Consider the following 22465-nt stretch of genomic DNA (forward strand, 5'->3'; position numbering starts at 1 on the left):
TGCTCAGGCACGGAAGTGACAGTGAAGCTCTCGGAGCTGCCAGCTAAGGTTGGTTGTATGGAGCAGCCATTCTCAACCTTGTTTTAGGCTATGGCCTCTTCAAGACTCTGCTCAAACCTTATGAGTGTCCTTCCTTCCCTGTGAAGCAGTCAAATTTAGTTGGTGTCTTCCATACTTATCTCTAATCAATTAAATAAAAACAAAAAAAAAAAAAAATTTCCTGCAGGTTTCAGTCTGTGCCCCCCCCCCCACCAAATGTGTTGTGGCCCTGGGGGGCTGGATGACTCCTGTTGAGAATGGATGGTAGAGGGTGTCTGTGGTGCTCAGAGATGAAAGTATGGTGTCCACAGGTCGAAGCCTACACTAGCTTTCTCTGTTTAATTATCTTCACACCAGGCATTGAGACAATGCAGATGTGTGGTCAGGTCCAAGTAATAGAACCTGGGCTGACAACTCAAACTGTTGTTATCCCCACACACACACCTTTCCCCACACCTTTGTGTCACTGATTCCTTTCTGGTCTTCCACCTGACACAGACACTTCCTTGTTCTCTCCATCACTCACCTTCTCCCTAAACCGGTTGATTTGTAGTTTGACGCCATTTTGATGAAAGGTCATTGACTTGAGTGTTAACTGTTCCTCTCCACAAAATCAGGAGGGAATTTCTTCAGCAATCAGCTGACCTCCAATCCCAATGTACATACCATCGTACCTTCCCTCCTTTCAGGATCTTTCAACAGTTTTCTGCCCCATCAGGTGAAAAAGTGCTTTGCTCCAAGGAGGTTAGGGGTTGATTTAAATTTAATGGAATAAAAGAAGCTAACTTGTTTCCAATAGTAAGAAGTTCACGTAATTGGCATAAGAAAAGTAGCATTTTTAGGCTCCTGTAAAGGAAAACTTCTGCAGAGTGATGGTGTAAAGAGGAGGGGCTAGTTCCATGACTCCTGAAGTGGCACTGGATCGCTGAGCTGGATCGCTTGTACTTGTCATGATGTCAGAGAGTCACATTTGAGGGCCATGGATCACAGTGCAAACCCTGTATCTTCTTTCTCTTGAATCTCTATTAATTACTTAATGATAATGTTCATTGTCTTTTATGTACTGACTGAAATTCTTATTTCCTGCAGCTGAACAGGTACTTGAAAGGAAAAACTATAATGGTAAGCTAAATGAATTAGAATCAGAATCTTTCTACACAATATAGAAAAATATGTTCATGATGCAATGCGGCACAAGGTACCAGCTAACCACCCAAAGAAAGAGACTGGTCAAATCAAAGCTTTCGCAGCTCATAAACACAGCAAAACATTATTAACAGAAGTGCCATTTCATGCTCCCATTGTGGCATAGGATAAGTACATAACTCTGACTGAGATGTAAAAGATATACAAATGGAATGGACAGGGATCGACACCTACCTTTGGAAACTTCCTTTAACCGTTTGATGCAACGTTCTACCAGCAAACCAAACATGGCCAGTCCCAGTGCTGTAGCATGTTCCTGAGTAACTGATCGGCAGTTCTCCGAACCAGAATCTAACGCCGAGGAGAGAGAGGCAAAGCTTGTGAAAACCTTCACCTTCACCAGTGCAGTTTGTATTTAAACCTGCCCATGATTAGAGACACATTAACAGAGATTTCTTCAGCAACTCATTGTAAGTGACGTAACATTCAGGGCACAAGGACACCATAAGCAAACATTGGGCTAAAATAGAATCTTTCACAAAACATGGCTGAACTGCTTCCAGACCTGAAGAAATATTGATAACCTGATATTTTAAATGCTTGATGAGCTGGTGTATTTTGGCAGTTATTTCTGTTTAAATTGAAAAGCAAGGATTCAGGGAAAACAATAAGACAGGATTTTCTAGACATGATATTAGAAAACTGATTGCATGGGATACAGGTAGAAATCCAGGAGCACCACAAGGGGGCACCTATAAACAAAATGGCATTAGTGTGCATACAGCATTCCCAAAGAGGAGGAAATCCTCCGCAGCAGGTTGGAGGAGGAGGATTTTAGGTACACAAAGTAATATTGTATGCAGTAACAAAGTAATAATAAACCATATATGGGCATGCGTGTCTGCCTGTTTTGCACCAAGGACTGGAGATTGCTGTTTGTCGGGTTGTACTTGCACAGATAAAAAAAACTTGAACTTAAATTTCCATTCAAAGTTTGGCGCGGGGGTGGGGGATTAAGAATATGCATTGGAAGCATAAAGGCTCCATAAGTGGCAGAAGATCAGCACCTGCTCTATCCATGGAAGCGCGGTCTGGATGGTCACCTCAGGATATCCAAACCCCAAGTGGAAGGCCTCCACCTCCTCCAAGACTTCAGATTCCCCGAACTGGACCACCTCATCTTCACGATGGATGTCCAATCCCTTTACCCCTCCATTCTCCACACAGGAGGCCTCAAAGCACCTTGTTTTTTCCTGCACCTCAGACCTGAGCAGTCACCTCCCCCCACCGCCCTTCTCCACCTGGCAGAACCTAACAATTTTTCCTTTAACTCATCCCACTACCTCCAGATTAAAGGAGTAGCCATGGGTACCCGCACAGATCCCAGCTATGCCTATAAAGCAAAACATGCTCTAAGCCAACACGGGTAAGGACCCCCCCCCCCCCCCGCCCCAACTCTTCCTCTGGTACATGTACGACCACATTGCACCCGCACAGAGCTCATCAATTTCATCAATTTTGCGGCCAATTTCCACCCGGACCTCAAACTCACCTGCTCCATCTCCGATGACACTCTCTCTTTTCTGGATCTCTCTGACTCCATATCAGGAGATGGACTCTCCACTGACATTTATTACAAACCCTCTAACTCCCACAACTACCTGGACTACACGTCCTCACACCCTGTCCCCTGCAAGGTCCATCCCCTTCTCTCAATTTCTCGGTCTCCACCGCATCTGCTCCCAAGATGAGGTCTTCCACTCCAGAGCCTCTAAAATGTCTGCCTTCTTCCACAAACGTGGCTTCCTCTCCACCAATATTAACTCGGCCCTCACCCGCATCTCCTCCATTCTCTGCTCATCTGCCCTCGCCCCCCTGCCCCTAGAAACAATAAACACAGAATCCCCCTCGACCTCACCTACCACCCCACCAGCCTCCGCATCCAACACATTATCTGGCAGAATTTCCGGTATTTACTACAGGACCCCACCACCATATTTTTCCCTCTCCTCCCCTCTCGGCCTTCCTTAGGGACCACTCCCTCCATTACTCCCTTGTGCACTCTTCCCCCCCCCCCACCCCCCCAGCACCTTCCACTGTGGTTGTAGGAGGTGTAATACCTGCACCTACACCTCCTCCTTCACCATGGTCTGAGGTCCCAAACAGACCTTTCAGGTGAAGCAGCACTTCAGCTGCACCTCCAAAGAACTCATTTACAGCATCTGGTGCCCCCTCTGTGGCCTTCTCTACATCGGAGAGACCGGTCACAGATTAGAAGATCACTTCACTCAGCACCTCCTCTTCTTTGGCTTGGCTTCGCGGACGAAGATTTAAGAACAAAAGCGACCCCTCCCCGTGGCTAACCATTTCATTCTGAGCCACACTCTCAAGCTCGCGTCTGTCCATGGCCTTTCACACTACCCCACCCTGACCACCCACAGATTGGAGGGACAACACCTCATTTTTTGTCTGGGCACTCCCCAACCCCAGGGCATGAATATTGAGTTCAGTTCCTACTTCCTTTCTCTCTTCTCGTAGCCAAGATTCCTCCTCCTCCCCCCCCCCATCGTTCACCTATCAGCTCCCACCCTCACCATCCCCACTCCACATTTTTGTTCCGACATCTCCCATGAAGGGCTCCAGCCCGAAACATTGGCGATGTATCTTCACCTTTGCTACACAAAGGCAGTTTGACCGGCTGAGTTTCTCAAGCATTTGTGTGTTTTTTCACTTAACCACGATGTCAACAGAACCCTGTGTTTTACCTCCGACAATAATATCTCAGTCATCACTTAATTCCACAAGGAATCCAACTTTGCCTAATCTCCAACTGTTTTCTCGTCCTAACAGTCCTTGAAAGTGGATCCTGATGAGAAGAATTAAAAGGTGCTCAGGCTTAGCAAAAAGGCCATCTGGAGCAGCCTTTCAGAAGAGAGCAGCAGCCCTCTCCGTGGCACCACGACTGGCTCAGATACTAAGCAGAGGAGGATAAGCCACTACAAGAACTGTAGTGACAGGAGGCTCAATGGTCAGAGGATAGGCAAGAGATCCTGTAGTCACAGACAAGGTACCAGGCTGTCAAGTGTAAGTAGCCCAAATGATGCGGGCCATCACCGGACTTTTTATTGAGAAATTTGGCACCGCAAGTGAATGAAGTGTCGGTTGGGGAGTACTTTGAGACCAATTACCTTATTTCCATCAGTTTTAAAAATATGGGGTTGATGTGAATTGGGGCAAGACTAATTTTGATGGCATGAGACATGAACTTGCAAATTTTGATTGGGAAAGGCAGGTGGCAGAGAAATGAACATCTGGTAAATGAGAGGCTTTTCACTGTCAGCAAATGTATTCTTTTCTATTATTTACTTGAATATCGTTCCATTCAGGTTCCCAGGCGTAGAGAGACTATTTTATGAGAATAGATTAAATAATGCTTAAAAAAATATTTACAACACCATAGAAAACGAATCCAGCCATTGAAACCCGTACTGCCCAATTAACCTATAACCCTGTATATTTTGGAGAGTGAGAGGAAACTGGAACTCCCTGGGAAAACCCACGCAGGCCATGGGGAGAATGTACAAACTTCTGACAGAAATGCCGGATTAAAATGCGGATTGCTGGTACTGTAATAGTGTTGCGCTAACCACTACACTAACAGTGTCAAGTCTATTCACTGGAATTTAAGAGAGTGAGAAGTGAACTTATTGAAATAAATAAGATTATGAAAGAGCTAGACAGGGTAAATGGTGAAGAGACATTTCCTCTCATGGGACAGTCAGCAAGGGCAGGGTCTCAGGATAAAGAAGCACCTTTTAAGAATGAGATGAGGAAGAACTGCCTTCTCTCAGAGGACCAAGAGTCTGTGGAACTCCTTGCCACAGAGGGATGTGGGTCAGTTATTATGTACATTCAAAACAGAGTTTGATTCTAATCAGTGAAAGAATCAAGGGATATGGGGAAAGGGCAGGAAAGTGAATGAGTGGTTAAGCAGTCTTCAGGGGCTATTCCTGTTTCCCAACCCCTCTTATCGAGATCTGGTGAATGTGGAGCAGACTCAAAGAACCAAAGGGACCACCCTCACCACAATGCTCCTCATTTTATGAATTCACTTGTTCTGTCTCCAAATGCTTATATATCTCCAGCCCTCACCTTTAATACCCTCGCTTGTTTCCTCTCCGTACCCAAAAAGTACAAACTGTTCTCCTCCCAATAGCCTCACACTTGAACATATCCTCCAACACCGAGAACACATTCCCTTCCTTAAAACAACAAACCTACAAGCTCCTCTCTTCCCCATCGTCTTCTCCCCCTTAGCTCCCTGATACTAATGTTAATGTGTTCTCTCCAAACCCCCATATTTGAATGATTAATTTCCCCACTCATCCACTGTTCTGTTACAACCCCACATTAAATTTTCTGTAGGTTTCCACAAATTTGTTCTGTCAACATTTCTGATACAGAAACCCAAAGCAGCGATTTACTCCCCTCGAGCCTATTACCCCATTTACTCTAACAAGTCAGAAATGACAAAGATGGGAGGGTTTAGTGGGAATAAGTAACAAAGACAAAATAGCACATTTAAAGATAAAGTCTGAAAGAATTTAGTGAGATAAAAACATTCAAATCCCAAGGACCTCATGATTTTTCATCCCAGAAGAGGTGCTGTGGAGAGCAACTGACTGGTCCCAAAGGAAGGAGTAAAGAATAAGCAGATTTGACCTGTAGTCTACAGAGAATGGAAGAATGAGATAAGATCACATTGAAACTTACAACATTTCTTCAATACAGACATTTAGGTAATGTTAACTTCCCCATCATTGACTGAGAATGCCAAAATGTGATGGGATTGGAAGGAGTTCTGTCGAGAGTGTCCTGGCCGGCTGCATCACAGTGTGGGACGGTTGCTGTAGAGAAATGGATTTGAGCTCAATCCACAGGCCCAAAAGAGTGGCAGAGAGGATTGCTGGAGTCTCCCATCCCCCATCGACGTGATCTACCAGGATCATTGTCTGAAGAGGGCACACAAAATCACCCAGCACATAGCATCTTTCAGGTGCTCCCATCGGGGAAGAGATACAGGAGTATCAGGCTGAGGAACAGCTTCTTCCCACGGGCAGTGAGAATGTTGAATGACTAAAGGAACTGTTCACAGTAACCATCCAAGACTCTCATATTTATGAAACTATATTTATTTTGTTATGAGCCCAGAGGACCCCAAAACCCAGCAGCAACAGAAATTCACCAAGACAAATGGTTACTTAATAAAAGTTGCTTTTGATGAACTTTAAACATGAAAAAAGGATCAAACTCTAACTTATTTATTAACTTACTTAACCCCCTTCTAATTCTAAGCACACGTGCATGTAATGAATGTGCAAGTTCAGAAAAGTTCTTTGATTCACAGTCCAATCTCACTTCTCATTCCTCAAGTTCACTGGTTGCAGTGCACAGAATTTAACTCTTATAAAGTTCCCCAGGCTTTGGTATTTGAAAGCTAAATGGTTACTGCTCAGGAAGGTACTTGTCGGTTTTCAGAGAGAGATTTGTTGCTCACCGGACACAAACTGATTTCTTCTAATCAGCCAAGTCAGTGTCTTGCTGACGAAACTTGCCCCATCAGGGTTTTCCAGATGATAACCTCTTTCTTTCAAGTCACCACAGAGTTCCAATTTGTTTCCCTTATTTCAAGTGAAACATTAGGCAGCCAGTCCTCTCTTCTTGTATGGACCACAAGAGCTTTGATCAGGCTGAACTAGACACTCACAACCGTCTTAAAAATGGGGTTTTCCCACAATCTTGTCAGCTTGTCCTGTTCCAGTCCCCGCTGCTGTTGAACTGAATTCTTTCTCTCTCACTCAGAGCAAAACCCTGTTTGCAAAACCACATCACCCTCTCAGAACAGCAAACTGCACTCAGACAGCCAGCGGCTCCAACGAGTTCTTTCATCTGTTGCTTTTCAAAACAATCCATTAGTGAAATCCCTTGGGGACTCTTCAAAGTTTTTGCAAAGGCACTAGGAGCTGAGCCTTTCTGTCTTGAGCAGAACCCCAGTCTTTTAAATGAGATCCGTTTTGAAGTGTTGTATGTGACCCTCACTAAAAATGTGCCTCAATTTATCTCCTTTAAAACACACACACACACACACACACACACACACACACACACACACACATTATAATATACAATATAAAATACAACATAATCTGTCACAATTTATTTATTTACATATATGAATATTTGTCCTGCATATGTATTGTTTTTCTGTATGCATGTTGTGTCTGGCTGTGGCTTTGTGTATTGCACTGAGGACCAGAGAACGCTGTTTTGGCGAGTTATATTTATGCAATCAGATGACCACAAACTTGACTTTAGTAGGAGACACTATGGTACCAGGGTCCACAATTCTATTAGCTTGTGATTGTAATGGAAAAGGATAACAAGTCAAATCATCTTTATTTATTGTTCAGTCCATGCTCACACTGTAAAGATGAGATAACATTTCTCCAGGACCACATTTACATAAATATGTTAGAATTGAAGTTAAACACTAAAATATTAAGACATATACAGTCAAAGTCCATGGTACTCTTATCCAAATATGTTCTGGGAATTCAGAAGCCTGGTGGTTTGGGGGAAAAAACTGTGGCCCTTAAGGGCCCAAGTGATATGGTACCTCCTACCAGATGGCAGAAGGGAGAACAGTTTACATGAGGGTGTGAAGAACCCTTCACAATGTTGTAGATGTCCTCCTTCGTGGTAGGAGAGCCCCCAATGATCTTTACTGCTAATTTCACTATCCTCTGCAGGGTCTTGCAGTCCGAGGTGGTACAGCTTCCAAACCAGGCAGTGATGCAGTTGGACAGGATGCCGTCAATACATGTAGTGAGGATGGAGAGTGGGAGATGAACTGTTCTCAGCTTTCACAGAAAGTAGAGGCACTGCTGGGCTTTCTTGGCTATGGAGCTGGTGTTAAGGGACCAGGTTAGATTCTCTGAGGTCAGCAAGAGTATCGTTCCTTCATGTGCACAGCAATGTTTGAGTCATCAATAGTCAGCAGAGCATGGTCACCCCGGGCCCTCCTGAAGTCGACAACCTTCTTTTTTGTTTTATTAACGTTTAGGTACAGGGTGTTGGCTCTGCACCAGTCCGTTAGCAACTGCACCTCATCTCTGTTCACTGACTCATCATTCTTATTCATCAGTCGTGTTGTCAGCGATCTTGATGATGTGGTTCGAGCTGTGTTTTGGTGCACAGTTGTGGGTCAGCAGAGTGGATAGCAGTGGACTAAGAACGGGGGCAGCAGGAGTTCGATGTGCCCCATGACGAGCCTCTCGAAGCACTTCATAACGATGGACGTGAGTGCGACAGGGTGTTACTCATTGAGGCAAGGCACAGACGACTTCTTCAGCACGAGTACAATGGTGGCGGTTTGAAGCATGTTGGGACCATGGCACCTCTCAGGGAGATATTAAAGATGTCTGTGAGAACAACTGCCAGCTGAGCCACTCATTCCCTGAGCACTCTGTTGAGAATGTTATCCGATCCAGCAGCTTTCGCGGGTTGGCTTTGCCTAGTTCTCTCTTCAGATTGGCCACTGCAAGATCTGGCATTTGGTGGTTTTCTTCGCTGCCACATCGCTTTTCATCTCAAAACCCGCGTAGAATTTGTTCAGTGCATCTGGGAGGGAGATGTCACCAGCACAGGCAGATGTTGGAGTCTTGTGGTTGGTGACATTTTGAATGCCCTTCCACATGAATCGCGTGTCCTTGCTGTCCAGGAAGTGACTATGAATGCACTAGGCATGTGCACGCTTTGCTTCCCTGATGGCCTTAGAAAGCTTGGCTCTTGCTCTAGCTAAGGCTACCTTGTCCTCAAGTTAAAATCCTGAATTGGGGCAAGGCCAATTTCAACATTCTGGGCAGAAGTCAGAATAAATGGACATAAATGTTAGAGCAGTGGTTCTCAACCTTTTTCTTTCCACTCGCACCCCACTTTAAGTTATCCCTAGGCCATCGGTGCTCGGTGATTAGTAAGGGATTGCTTAAGGTGCGATGTGAGTGGGAAGGGAAGGCTGAGACCCAATTGTTATTGAAATATTTTGCTTGAGAAAAACTGTCAGTGGCCCATTTTCCTTTCGCATTATGGTTTTCAAACTTTTTCTTTCCACCCACAGACCACTTTAAGCAATCCCTTACGAATCACAGAGCACCTATGGCATAGGAAGTACTTAAAGTGGTATGTGAGCTGGGAAAAAAGGTTGAGAACCATTGTGTAAGAGAGTAAAATTACAACTGCCAAATGGGAGGCGTTTTAAGAGTGTGATAAGAAAGGACCAGGAAGAATATAGCCATGCAGAATTTCTATCAGGAGTGTAAACTCTTCTCAAGAAAAAGATAAGTGTACAAAAGAGAGAAATGTAAACAAGAAAGAAACGTAAACAAACTGACTGCACAAAACAGAAAAAATATTCCGTAATCAATGATGTGCAAAGTAGGAGTCCCTCCCTCAGAGGGTGGTGGCATATGGAAGGAGCTGCCAGGCACAGTGGTGGAGGCAGGAATGTTGGCTTCCTTTATGAAACTCTTTGATAACTCCATGGATGGGAGGGGATTAGAGGGGCCTGGGCCTAAGTGGGACTAAAGTGGGAGGGCACGTTGTTTGGAATGGACAAGCTGGGGCTATGCGGATGTTTCTGTGCCATGAATCTTTGAATATAATGCAGGATTAGGGACAAGAAAAATCATTACTGATCTCGACGAAGGGCAGAACAGGCTCCTAGGACTAAGTGATCTCCTCCTGCTCCCAATTCTTACATCTGCCTTTTAGTGTGCTCCAAATACGTGGCTGACAAAAATCTCTCCATCTCAGATTTGGCAATTAACCAAGCCTTGTATCAGTTGCCATTTTCAGAAGTATTTCAGATTGCTCCACTCCCTTACTTCAGCGATGCTGCCCAACCTTCGTCAATGCTTTGATTCCCTGCCCAACTCAGAATCAGAATTTATTGTCATGAAATTCGATGTTTTGCAGCAGCGTATCACAGAGCAAATGTACATAATGTAACCATTTTACGACATTACAATAAAAAATAAAATAATAACAATACTGGTACATGGAAAATAAGGCCGTGGCTTTGGTTCATTAATGATTCAGGAATCTGGGGACGAAGCTGTCCTTGTGCTGCTGAGTGCTCGTCTTTAGCTTCCTGTACTTTTTCCCCAATGGTCGCCGAGTGAAGAGGGTGGTGGGAGTCTTTGAGGATAGAGGCTGCTTTTTTAAGACACCGTCTCATGTAGACATCCTTGATGGAGTGAAGTCTGGTGCCTGTGATGTCGCAGGACAAGTTAACAACCCTTTGGAGTTTAATCTTGTCCTGAGAGATGGTGCCTCCATACCAGGCAGTGATGCAAGCAGCCAGAATGCTCTCCCTGGTCCACCTGTAGAAGTTTAAGAGAGTTTTCACTGACATACCAAATCTCCTCAGACACCTCACAAAGTATAGCCGCTCACAAGCCTTCTTTGTGATTACATCAATATGGAGATTCCAGGACAGATCCTCGGAGATGTTGACGCCCAGGAATTTGAACTCCTTGACCCACTCCACTAATGAGCCCTCTATAAGGACTGGGTCGGGTTAGGGTTAGGGTTCTCTAATTCACACTGACTGTGGTCTTCCAATGAGAAAGTCAAGGATCCAGTTGCAGAGGGGGTACAGAGGCCTAGAGTTTGTAGCTTCTTGACCAGCACTGAGGGAATAATGATATTGAAGGTCGAGCTGTAGTCGATGAAGGGCAACCGTATATATGAGTTGCTGTGTTCGAGGTGATCCAGAGCTGAATGGAGAGCCAGCAATATTGCATCTGGTGTGGAGCGATTGTGACAATAGGCGAATTGCAATGGGTCCAGATTTTTACTTAGGTACGTGTTTATTCTGGCCATGACCAGCCTCTCAAAGCTTTTCATCACAGTAGAAGTTAGTGCTACTGGGCGGTAATTGTTGAGGCAGCTCACAGTTCTACTCTTGGGTATTGGGATGATTGATGCCCTTTTGAAGCGGTGGGAACCCTTGCAAGGGTTCACCCTATTGAATGATGTTCTGACGTCGCCCTCAAGAGACAGATATCACAGAGTCCTCGGCCTTTTCAGGGTTTCTAGTTGGCATTGTTTGGTTCTTCTTCTCAAAGCAGGCATAGAAGGTGTTCAGCTCATTGGATAGTGAAGTGTTGCAGCCATCTGCTTGCCCACTGAGCAAAAATTGTCTACATCTCAAGATGTACTTGTGTCTTGCCTCCACTTCTAACACCACCTCTCCTCTCTCAGATTGAAATGGACAGAATGTTGTTTGACGTTAATGTGGATCTGGGTAAGTTTGGTTGACAAGCAGCCAATGTCATTTACCGTGGGCAACTGTAACAAGTCCAGGAAAGGGGAAAAAATACAAATACAGGAACTGCAGTAGAGCACAGGTGAGAGGTTACAGAGTACCAAGGGACACATTATTGAATCCAGCTGCAAATTTTGTGTCAACAGTAACAAATGGTCAAAATTTTAGCACACAGCTACAGAGAGAAAATTGTACTGGGAGAGTTATTATTAAAGAACAATGAGTGGAGAGTACACTTTTGCCTCCATACCACAATGGGACCCTAGATTCACAGTGGGATATTTGAGAAAGCTACCTAGATTGGTAACAGAATACAACACCTGAGCCACAAAAAGAAGCCAGGGATCTTCTGAACATTAGAAACATGACAGGGAATCTGGATGTAAAAAGATGATTATGTTGATCATCTTTTAACCTAGATTATCTGCCCACAATGTTAACCAATGGACACTGTACCTGAATTCTGTACCTGATAGCTATCCCTGAGAGATCCAGTAAGCAGAATATTAACATGAATGTCCAGTCTTTGCTGACTTTCAGAACAGGAATGAGCACGATTGCACTAAACCCCCCCCCCCCCACCGCCCCCCCCCAACATCAATACTTGGAGGGTTGTTTTTCCAGTTCCAAAACCAAACAAATTCAAATGAATCCCTGACAAAATCAAAACTAAACAGCTCATCTACTTCCAGAGAAAACCAATGCAAGAGGATGAAGTTCTAAAGCTTTTAAGAAATATAAAGGTGGACAAGTCTCTGGATCCTGACAGGATATTCCCGAGGACTTTGAGGGAAGTCAGTGTAGAAACAGCAGGGGCTCTGACAAAAATATTTAAAATGTCATTAGCGACGGGGATGGTGTTGGAGGACTGGCGGATTGCGCACGTTGTTCCATTGTATAAAAAGGGTTACAGGAGTAAACCGAGCAATTATCGGCCTGTAAGTTGGATATCAGAGGTGGGCAAACTAATGGAAATTGTTCTTAAAGATGGTATATATAATTATCTGGATCGATTTGGTGATTGGGAACAGTCAACATGGATTTGTGCGTGACGGTCATGTTTGACAAATCTTTTTGAATTTTTTTTTAAGAGGTTACCAGGAAAATTGACAAAGGTAAGGTGGTGGATGTTTACTATATGGACTTCAGTAAGACCTCTGACAAGTTCCCACATGGAAGGTTCAATTGTTAGGTGTGAATATGGAAGTAGTAAAATAGATTCAATGGTAGCTGGATGAAAGATGCCAGAGAGTGGTGGTGAAGAATTGTTTGTCAGATTGGAGGCCAGTGGAGTGCCTCAAGGATCTGTACTGGGACCATTGTTATTTGTAATATACATTAATGATCTAGTTGATGGGGTGGTAAATTGGATTAGTAAGTATGCAGATGATACTAAGATAGGTGGTATTGTGGATAGTGAGGAAGGTTTTCAAATCTTGCAGAGAGATAGAAGAGTGGGCTGAAAGTTGGCAAATGGAGTTTAATGCTGACAAGTGTGAGGTGCTACATTTTGTTAGGACCAATCAAAATAAGACATACATGGTGAATGATAGGGCGTTAAAGAATGCAATTTAGAGAGATCTAAGAATAATAGTACACAGTTCCTTAAAAATGGAATCTTAGGTGCATAGGGTAGTGAAGGTGCCATTTGGATAGCTGGCCTTTCTAAATCAGAGCATAGAGTGTAAGAGTTGGAGGTAATGTTAAAATTGTACAAGGCATTGATGAGGCCTAATTGGAATATTGTGTTCAGTTTCGGTCACCAAATTATAGGAAGGATGTGAACAAAATAGAGAGAGCACAGAGAAGATTCACCCAGATGATAGCGCTGATACACATCTGATGAGATGGAGATATCAAGAGAGGACCTGTTGGGAAATGGAGCAAATAGGGGAGGAGGGGTGGAGGGAGAGGAAGAAGGAGGGTTAGGGGAAAGGGGGAGGAAGAAAACGCAAGCTGTTTAGCCCAGTCATTTTCAACCTCTCTTTCTGGCAATGGCCCCTTAGGACTCTGCTGTAGGTTTATGGGTCCCCTTCCCTGTGAAGTTTAGTTGGTTTCTTCTGTACTTCTCTCCTACTGACAATAAACAAAATTCTGATTTTTATCCTTCCCCTCACCCCCTAAATGTACTGTGTCTCCCAGGCCGGTGGGGTGGCGTCTGGCCCCAGTTGCGAATGGCTGGTTTAGCCTACTGGAAGTAGGGTGTGCAGAACAATCCAAATGATAGTGAGAGCTTGTGGGCTCCTAATGAGCCATCTTGCGGAAAGCCCTTTCCTGAGACGGGCAGACAGCAATTCAGGAAGAAGATAAATCATTTAAGTACAATGGGTGCACAGAGTAAGGATAAACAATGAATATCCCAAGACCAGCACGAAAACAGGAACCCAGGCAAGAAGACAAATGTTAGCAGGAACTAGGTAGCGATGGAATCCAAACCTTGCCATGCGTTTTCCAAAAAGCCTGTTGCTGGAACCTGGCTATGTTCCCAGAGGGAATCCATTTTACCCAGAAAAAGCACACAAAACTAATAGGCTGTTGGGACTGTGAAAAGCTCAGCCAAGCAAAGGTGGGATGAGATGTTGGATGGGAAATTGCTGTCAGTTTTAGGTGGTAGCAAAAGGTCAATGCTATCCATGGTGCAGCTGAGATTGTCAGGCCTTCCAGTCCATGGCCATTAATCAAACCACAGAGCCTGGAATAGTTACACTAAAGAAGTACAGATAAACAGAAAAAACACAAATATCTTCACTGTGCCAGGCGTAAATGAAAATTGCTGGGTCTGCCCATTTGGGAAGGAATATGAAGTCTGAAAGAGAAGGGAGCAAAAAAATGTAGCTGAAAGTGAAAAGAGACATCACCCTGCTACCTCAGGGGAATTATCCATCAGGGAGGATTGCTGTTAGTAATGCTTTGCTATTGAACAGCACAGGCAGATGAAGGGAAAGATGGGATGCAAAGGGTAAATCCACTTTATCCGGAACAATTCATATATCTCCTTTCCACGAAGCTCGACAGAACAAATGTCTGTGCCATTTCTCAGAGGAAGCTGCCCAGCCTCATCTGCGAGTGTTACCCTGTAAGTCACAACTCTGAGTGCACATCCAGGTGTTTCCTTCATTTCTGTTCCAGACACCCACCTTCTGGGTGAAACTCACTCCTCTTCCCTCTAATACTGCCTCTGGTTGTTGGCTCCTTTGTTCAGGGAAGTAAGTCCTTCCTTCTTTATTCTACCTAGGCCCCTTAAAATTCTATAAATCCAACCATCTTCCTTTCACCTTTTCATTTTCAAAGGAAATCATTGCAGCCTATCCAAATCTCTCCTCACAGCCTGTATTTTGGTCTTGTCAAACATGGTCAAATCATATCTTTCCTGTAATATGATGATCCAGCAAACTGATAGATCAAGTATTGCTTCCTGTTCCTTTATGGTGTCTCAGCCAATCAAGGAAAGCATGGCTTATGCCATGTTAACCACCTTATCTACAATTTCTGTTACCTTTAAAGATCTGTGGATAAACACTCCAAGATCCTTATGGTCCTCCAAACCATACAATAATCTCCAGTTTATTCTGCATTGCACCTTCCCAAATACATCACCTCACACTTCACTGGATTAAATGCCTTTGAACATTTTTCTGCCCAACTGTAACATTTCAATTCCTGCACTAGTCTCATCTGTTAGTTTGTTTAGACTGCTAATTTGGTGGTATTCTGTACAGTTACTAAGTCTCAACCCCCTCGCTAAAGTACATGCTGAGATTGCCTCAAGTTCATTTACAAGAGAGTCTGGAAGCCTATAACGATTATGGTCTGTTATTCCATTGGTTCGTTGAGATTAGAATGCAGATTCCGAGGCTGATAGGTTCTTGTGCTAATTCATGACACGACCCACTCTCCAAGGAGGAACATTCCAAAAATTTGCAGATATATAATTAAACCCGATATTAAAGGGATTGGCAAATTGAAAACAGAGACCAAAACATCAATGTCACTCACCCCAGACTTATTTATGGCCAAAATCTAGAAGACTGCTTGAGAGCAGTGGAAACAAAACCTTTCAAATCATCCACCAATCAGTAACATTCATATTTAGATCCAAAAAAATGGTCTCCGTGTGTACAGAATCAGGCAAGAATTGGTTGGCAGCCTCTGCACGGACAAGAAGGAGGAGGCTCCACTAAGGGGAACACAGCTGGTAGAGTCACTGCCTCCCAACTCCACTCACCCAAGTTTAATCCTGTCCATGCATGCTGCCCTTGTCCACCATTATTATGAGCATCACGAACATGTGGCCTGCTAGGTTAATTGGCTACTGGAAATTGCCCCTGTGTGGGTGAGTGAAGAACCTGGAAGGAGCTGACAGGAATGTTTGGAGAATAAAAAGGGATTTCAGCAAAGGTGGGTGCTCAGGAGTAGGGCTGGGTAGGGCCATTACCAATGACTTACTAAACCCACAAACCGGAAGCTCCTCACCATTCAGGCCTAGGAGGAAGTTGATAAATAACCCCCCAAATTATCGACATCACCAGTGCTTCCCGCATCTGAAGATGGACTAGCAACTACCGCAAGACATGCTCCATCACAGAGCACACGGCAAACCGGCAAACATTACAGTTTGACATGCAAACATTCCTCACCCTTACACAAGAACATGGGAACAGCTTCAAGGCTCACTGAAAACCTTGAGAAGTATAAATTTCCTTAACTTTTAATACTCTAGGTAAAACCATCTTTAAACTGCATGATTTGTATGAGGTTAACAGACAAGTGGTCAAATCAAAGATGAATAAAGTTATTGTGTGTTCTCACAGACGAGACATCGCCTCTTTAGGAGTGAGACGTACAGTTGGGAAAACATGAAACAAAATTCAGCAGGCTGACTGGAGGGTCAGGAAACAAAGGCGGAGAAGGCCAACACATGGCAGGATGTTGTGCCTTTCTAATTACCTCTGTATCATTCACCAGTGTGTCTCCTCTCACAATAAACTCACAACACTATTCAATTGTTCTTCAGTTGGCAGGTTCCACTTCCGTCGACAGGGCAGTCTTCAGATATTGGCTTAAGAATTTAATTGTGCATGATACATTCCGGCAGCAAAGGCTGGCAAAGTCATTTTTTAAAATGTTACCCCTCCCCAGAAAGTAGGCAACAATTGTTCAGGATATAATCCTGGCAAGCAGCATGCAGAATCTGACAGTTCATGCAGAGTTTGTGCTTTCTCTTTCCTTCTGTATGGCTGACAGAGTACAACATTTTTATCGCGTTGCAGTTCATGCTGAAGGAAAATGAATGTATCGCTGAAATGCAGAGTGTTGTTGCTGTGTGGTCCACTGGTTGCGCAGGGCTGCCAAGGGCACATTCCGAAGAAATCCAAAGACAGCATTTATGCATAAATCGACCACAGTGACCGTGCCCTGCTCAAACAAGAGCAGTGTATCACAGAACCTATCCAGGAACGAGCTATGTTAGGTTGTGTCATGTGCAATGAGGTAGGATTAATAAAAGATGTTGTGGGTAAATATCTCTCAGTGAGTATTGATCATAACGTGACAGAATTCTGGATACACTTTGAAGATGAAATCCCCAGAGTCCATAATCAATGTTCTCGACTTAAATGAAGGTATGACAATGGTGTGAAGGTGGGGTTATGAAGAGTGGAATGGGTAAATAGGCTAAGGATAGGTCTGTGGATGAGCTGTGGCAGACATTTAAACAGCCAGCTCATAATGCTCAGCAGAAATTTATCTCAATTAGAAAGGCAGATCCTTTCAAGAAAGGTGACCAAGGAAGGTCAATTTCAATATTAAGTCAAAGACTAGAGCAGACAATGAGGCAAGGATAGTGATAAACCAGAGCACGGGGAATTTTACAAGGAACAGCAGAAAGAGACTTAAAGGTTAATGAGGGAGAAAAAAAATTGTGACAAAGCTACTAATTAACATAAAATAAATACCAAGGGCTTCTACAGGTATATAAAAAGTGAACTGTCCTCATCATCCATCTACTACATCTCTTTCCTCTAATTCCCAAGTCACGCCCATCTCTCACTAGTCTCTACTTCATTTTATCTCATTAAATCTCTGCCTCTGCCACAGTACTCAGATATCTTGGTCAAATTCACTAACAACACCCTTACTGGCAGTGACATAGAGCAAACCATCCGTGCTCTCTGGTTAATTGCTGCTCTGCCTCACCGGCCAGCAAGGTGAAACTATACTTGCCTGGTTCCTTTCAGATCCATCCAGCTAGAACCTGCACTGGGGTTTTTCCTGTATCTACCTCATTCCCTTAGTGTAAAACGCAAAAGTCTGCAGACAGCGTGGTTGAAGTAAAAATACAATGCTGGAGAAACTCAACAGGTCACAGTGTTCTTTATATAGTAAAGGCCTGAGCCCTTCATCAAGGTAGTCGAGAACGGAATTGATGTGATTAGCCACTGGGAGATCCCTGTCATTGATGTGGACAGAGCGAAGGTGCTCAGCGAAGCGAGCTCCCAGTCTATGTCTAGTCTCTCCAATGTAGAGGAGACCACAACAGGAGCACTGGATGCAGTAGACAACCCCTGCAGATTCACAAGCGAATTGTTGATTCACTTGGAAAGACAGTTTGGGGCCCTGAATGATGGTGAGGGTGGAGGTATGGGTGCAAGAGTGGTAATTCCTGCGACCATGGGGGAAGGGGCCAAAGGAGTGATTAATGGGAAGGGATGAGTGGTTGAGGGAGTCATGGAGGAAGCGGTCCCTATGGAAGGAGGGGAGGGGAGGGGAAGATGTGTCTAGTGGTGGAGTCATGGTGTAGGTGACGGAAATCACAGAGGATAATGTGTTGGATGTGGAGGCTGGGGCAGATGAGCATGAAATGGAGTAGATGGGTAAGGTTTGAGTTGATAGTGTTGGAAGAAGGAGAACATCTCGGATGACCTGGACTGGAAGACCTCATCTTGAGAGCAGATGTGGCAGAGATGGAGGAAGTGAGAGTCAGGAATAGAATAATTGCAGGGGACTGGGTGTGAAGAGTTGTAGTCAAGGTAATTGTGAGAGTTGGTAGGTTTGTAAAAATGCCTGCAGAAAGCTAGTCTCCCAAGATGGTGTTCCCTAAGGATCAAAACTTGGCCTCCTCCTGTTTCTCACTGGTACGTTCCCTCAGCAACATCTGAAAAGAGTTTCCATGTGCATTCTGCTAACACCTAGCTCGACTCCACCATTAATCCCAAAACATGAGATGATGTACATTGTGAAGATTAATGCAGCAAGGATGTATAGAAAAAACAGAACCCTAGCAAGTATTGAAGAAGAAAGCATCACAATATACAGTCCAGGATCACTGAAATCTGCAGCAAGTTCGAGAAGGTGATGTTGCTGGCTGACAGGACTTGTCTTCATTAGCTGGGACGTTATGGTTCTACAAAATATTGTTTGGCAACAGCCAGAGGACAACAAACAATTCTGGTCAACATACTGGAGAAAAGAAGTGATTGCACTGGCAAGGGTGCAGAGGAGATGTCGCTTATGTTGGGCCATTTCAACAATGAAAAGGGACTGGAGAGGATGGAACAGAGAAGGCAAATGGGGACCTAATTTAGGTGTACAAAATGATGAGGGGCTTACATCAGGCAGATAGCGAGAAACTTTTCCTCTTGGCAAAGATGCCTAAAACCAAGGGGTATGGGGTTTAAAGTAAGAGGTAGGAACTTTATTAGGGGTTTGAGTAAGAATTATTGCCGCCACCATTGGGTGATTGTAACTGGTACAGGCAGATACCCTGAAATTATTAGACTCAGAGAATAGAGAAGGGCCTTTGTGACTCACCTTGTGCATACATGTCAATCCATTAACATTTATTCGGCTCAAACCCCATTACACCACCAATTCTTAGCGGGGGCTCTACGGCCTCTCTGGAGGGCCACAGCACATTTAAGACAAAGCGTTGTTTTCTTATTACCTTGTGTTAGACAAATATTTTTTATGTTGTTGGCAGGAGAGAAGTATGGAAGAAACCATCTCTTGACTGTTTCACAGGGAAGAGGGCCCATAAACATTGAGCAGGGGGGAGAGCCCATAGCTGAAAAAAGGTTGAGAATGGCTGATCTACACCATTCCTATCAAGGACCTGTCCAACTGCCTTTCAAACATTGCATTTTTATTTACCACCTCCTCTGGCAACTTGTTCCAGATAACCACCACTCTCCATGTGAAAAATTAACCACTCAGATCTCCTTGGCATTTCTTCCCTCTCACCTTAAACCTGTGCCTTCTCCGTTCTGGACCCTTTTACCCTGAGGAAAAGGCTCCATTTATCCCACCGCTTAGAACAGAGATTCAGAGGAGTTTCTTCAGCCAGAGGGTGGTGAATCTGTGGAATTTGTTGACACAGGCAGTTGTGGAGGCCGGGTCATTGGGTGCATTTAAGGCAGAGATTGACAGGTTTTTGATTAGCCAGGGCATCAAAGGTTATGGGGAGATGGCCGGGCAGTGGGGCTGTGGGAGAATGCCAGGGTAGACTTGATGGGCTGAATGGTCTACTTCAGCTCCTGTGTCTTATGGTCTTGTCTTACCCAATTCCCTCATAATTTTAAATCTCTGAGGTCACTCCTCGGCCTCTTGAGAATATACCCAGCGTATCTAATCTCTACTTACAAATGTAGCTCACCATATTCACAGAAACATTCTCTTAAAACTCCGGGAGGAGTCACGTGATGGAGTAGTGGCCGGACGGTGAACTCCAGCCCTCTCCAGAAAAGTCGGGAAAAACGAGAGAAAATACAAAGGCACAGAAATACAAGTTAAAGAAAAGTGAATATAAAGGTGGAAAGAAGATGGAGACAAAAGGAGAAAAATCAAAATCAACGGAAAGAAGAGAGGAAGAGAAGACAACGGAGGAAAAAGGTGAAGGCCTTACCTGTCCGAAGAGGCCCGCTGTGGAGAGAAGACCCCATTACCTCAGGTCGGTAGAAAGAGAACTACAACAATGGCTCACAGAGCCGAGTAAAAGTGCGCAACCGCGCATGCGCGACTCCTCGCGCATGCGCGATGCGCATACAAAAAAACACACCGACGGGAGGGGGGACCAGCTGGGGAGTCGATCTCCACAGCCGGCAACGACAGCTGCAGAACACCTGCAGCAAGAAGACACCACAGAAGACAATGGAAACAAGAAAGAAGAGGAGGAAAGGGCAGCAAAGAAACAACAGATGGTCAACCTAGAGGAAGAAGAAGAGGAAGAGGAAGAGTACAGGGAAATAGAAGAAGAAAAGATAGGCAAGGTAAAGGAGGTACTTGCTCTTGTTAGAGGATACATGGAGTCATTTAAAGAATGGCAAACACAGGAATTCAATGATTTAAGAAGAAGAATAAACAACACAGAAAAGAAAATAAATAAAATGGATATGACCTTAACAGAAATGGGGAAAAAAATGGACAAGATGGAAGAACGGGCAATAGCAGCAGAAATGGAGGTAGAAGACTTAAAAAAGAAATTGGAGGAATCTAATAAAAAAACTAAAGAGACACAAGAATTACTAGCCCAAAAAATAGATATAATGGAAAATTATAACAGAAGAAATAACATAAAGATAGTGGGCCTTAAGGAAGATGTAGAAGGCAAGAATATGAGGGAGTTTATAAAAGAATGGATCCCTAAGGCCCTAGGATGTCCAGAACTACAGCAAGAAATGGAAATAGAAAGGGCACATAGAGCATTGGCCCCTAAACCACAACCACAACAAAAACCAAGATCTATTGTAGTAAAATTCCTAAGATATACTACAAGAGAAAAGGTGCTGGAGAAGACAATGGAAAAAGTAAGAGAGGGCAACAAACCACTGGAGTATAAAGGGCAAAAAATCTTCATTTATCCAGATATAAGCTTTGAACTCCTAAAGAAGAGAAAAGAGTTCAATGCAGCAAAAGCGATTTTATGGAAGAAAGGATATAAATTTACACTGAAGCATCCTGCGGTATTGAAAATATTTATTCCAGGACAACAAAACAGACTATTCTCGGATCCAGAAGAAGCACGAAAATTTGCAGAACAATTACAAAAATAGACTGAGGGATGAAGACGGGTAATGAGAGCAAAAATTATCACGATTGATATGTATGTGGGTAAAGACAAAAATAGACTGAGGGATGAAGACGGGTAAGGAGGGTAAAAATGACCACGATTGATACGTATGCGGGTAAAGAGGTATAAGAGTGAATAGAGACAACGGGCATATGTGAAAGTATCTGTAATTAGAGGAAAACATAGAAAGTATAGACAAGAATTAATAAGGGAAGGTAATGGAATAGAGAGAATAAGGAGGGAACTAAAAGAGTGACCTTTGTGACATATAAAAAACGAAATCTTTTCTGGGGGGGGCTGGGTGGGGGGAAAAGAGCGGTCACTGCAAAATCAGTTGACGCTTGCGAGTGGATTCGCAAATCCAAATGGAGAGGGGAGATGTGGTTGTCCGACAAGGGATAAAGGGCAACTCAGGAGGGGAAGGGGAGATTGGGGATAAAGAAGATAGAAATAGGAGAATAAGGAAAATGTTGGATGTTGTAGGAATGTTGTCTGGTAAAGAGATGAAAATAAGAAAACAGAAATGGAAAAGGAGGAAAGGTAATGATGGAAAAACGGAAAGAGAAGATAAACAAAATATAAAATGGCTACGCTGAACTATATGACTCTAAATATTAATGGAATACATAACCAAATTAAAAGGAAGAAACTACTAAATTTACTGAAAAAGGAAAAAATAGATATAGCATTTGTCCAAGAAACACATTTAACTGAATTGGAGCACAAGAAATTAAAGAGAGATTGGGTAGGACATGTAACAGCAGCATCGTATAATTCAAAAGCAAGAGGAGTGGCTATATTAATTAGCAAAAATGTGCCATTTAAAATAG

The 22465-nt window shown here is 43.8% G+C and overlaps 1 protein-coding gene across 5 annotated transcripts in view; it reads right to left on the reverse strand.

Moving 5' to 3' along the window:
• Positions 1-22465, reverse strand: part of smg6 (SMG6 nonsense mediated mRNA decay factor) — a 340784-nt gene that overhangs the window by 190518 nt on the left and 127801 nt on the right. For all 5 annotated transcript variants that reach the window (XM_069910299.1, XM_069910298.1, XM_069910296.1 and 2 more), the window contains one exon: positions 1420-1536. In XM_069910299.1, coding sequence (XP_069766400.1) covers positions 1420-1536 — 117 coding nt within the window. The remainder of the gene's footprint in view (positions 1-1419; positions 1537-22465) is intronic.

This window comes from Narcine bancroftii, chromosome 14 (genome assembly GCF_036971445.1).
Source record: "Narcine bancroftii isolate sNarBan1 chromosome 14, sNarBan1.hap1, whole genome shotgun sequence".
NCBI classification, from domain to species: Eukaryota; Metazoa; Chordata; class Chondrichthyes; order Torpediniformes; family Narcinidae; genus Narcine; species Narcine bancroftii.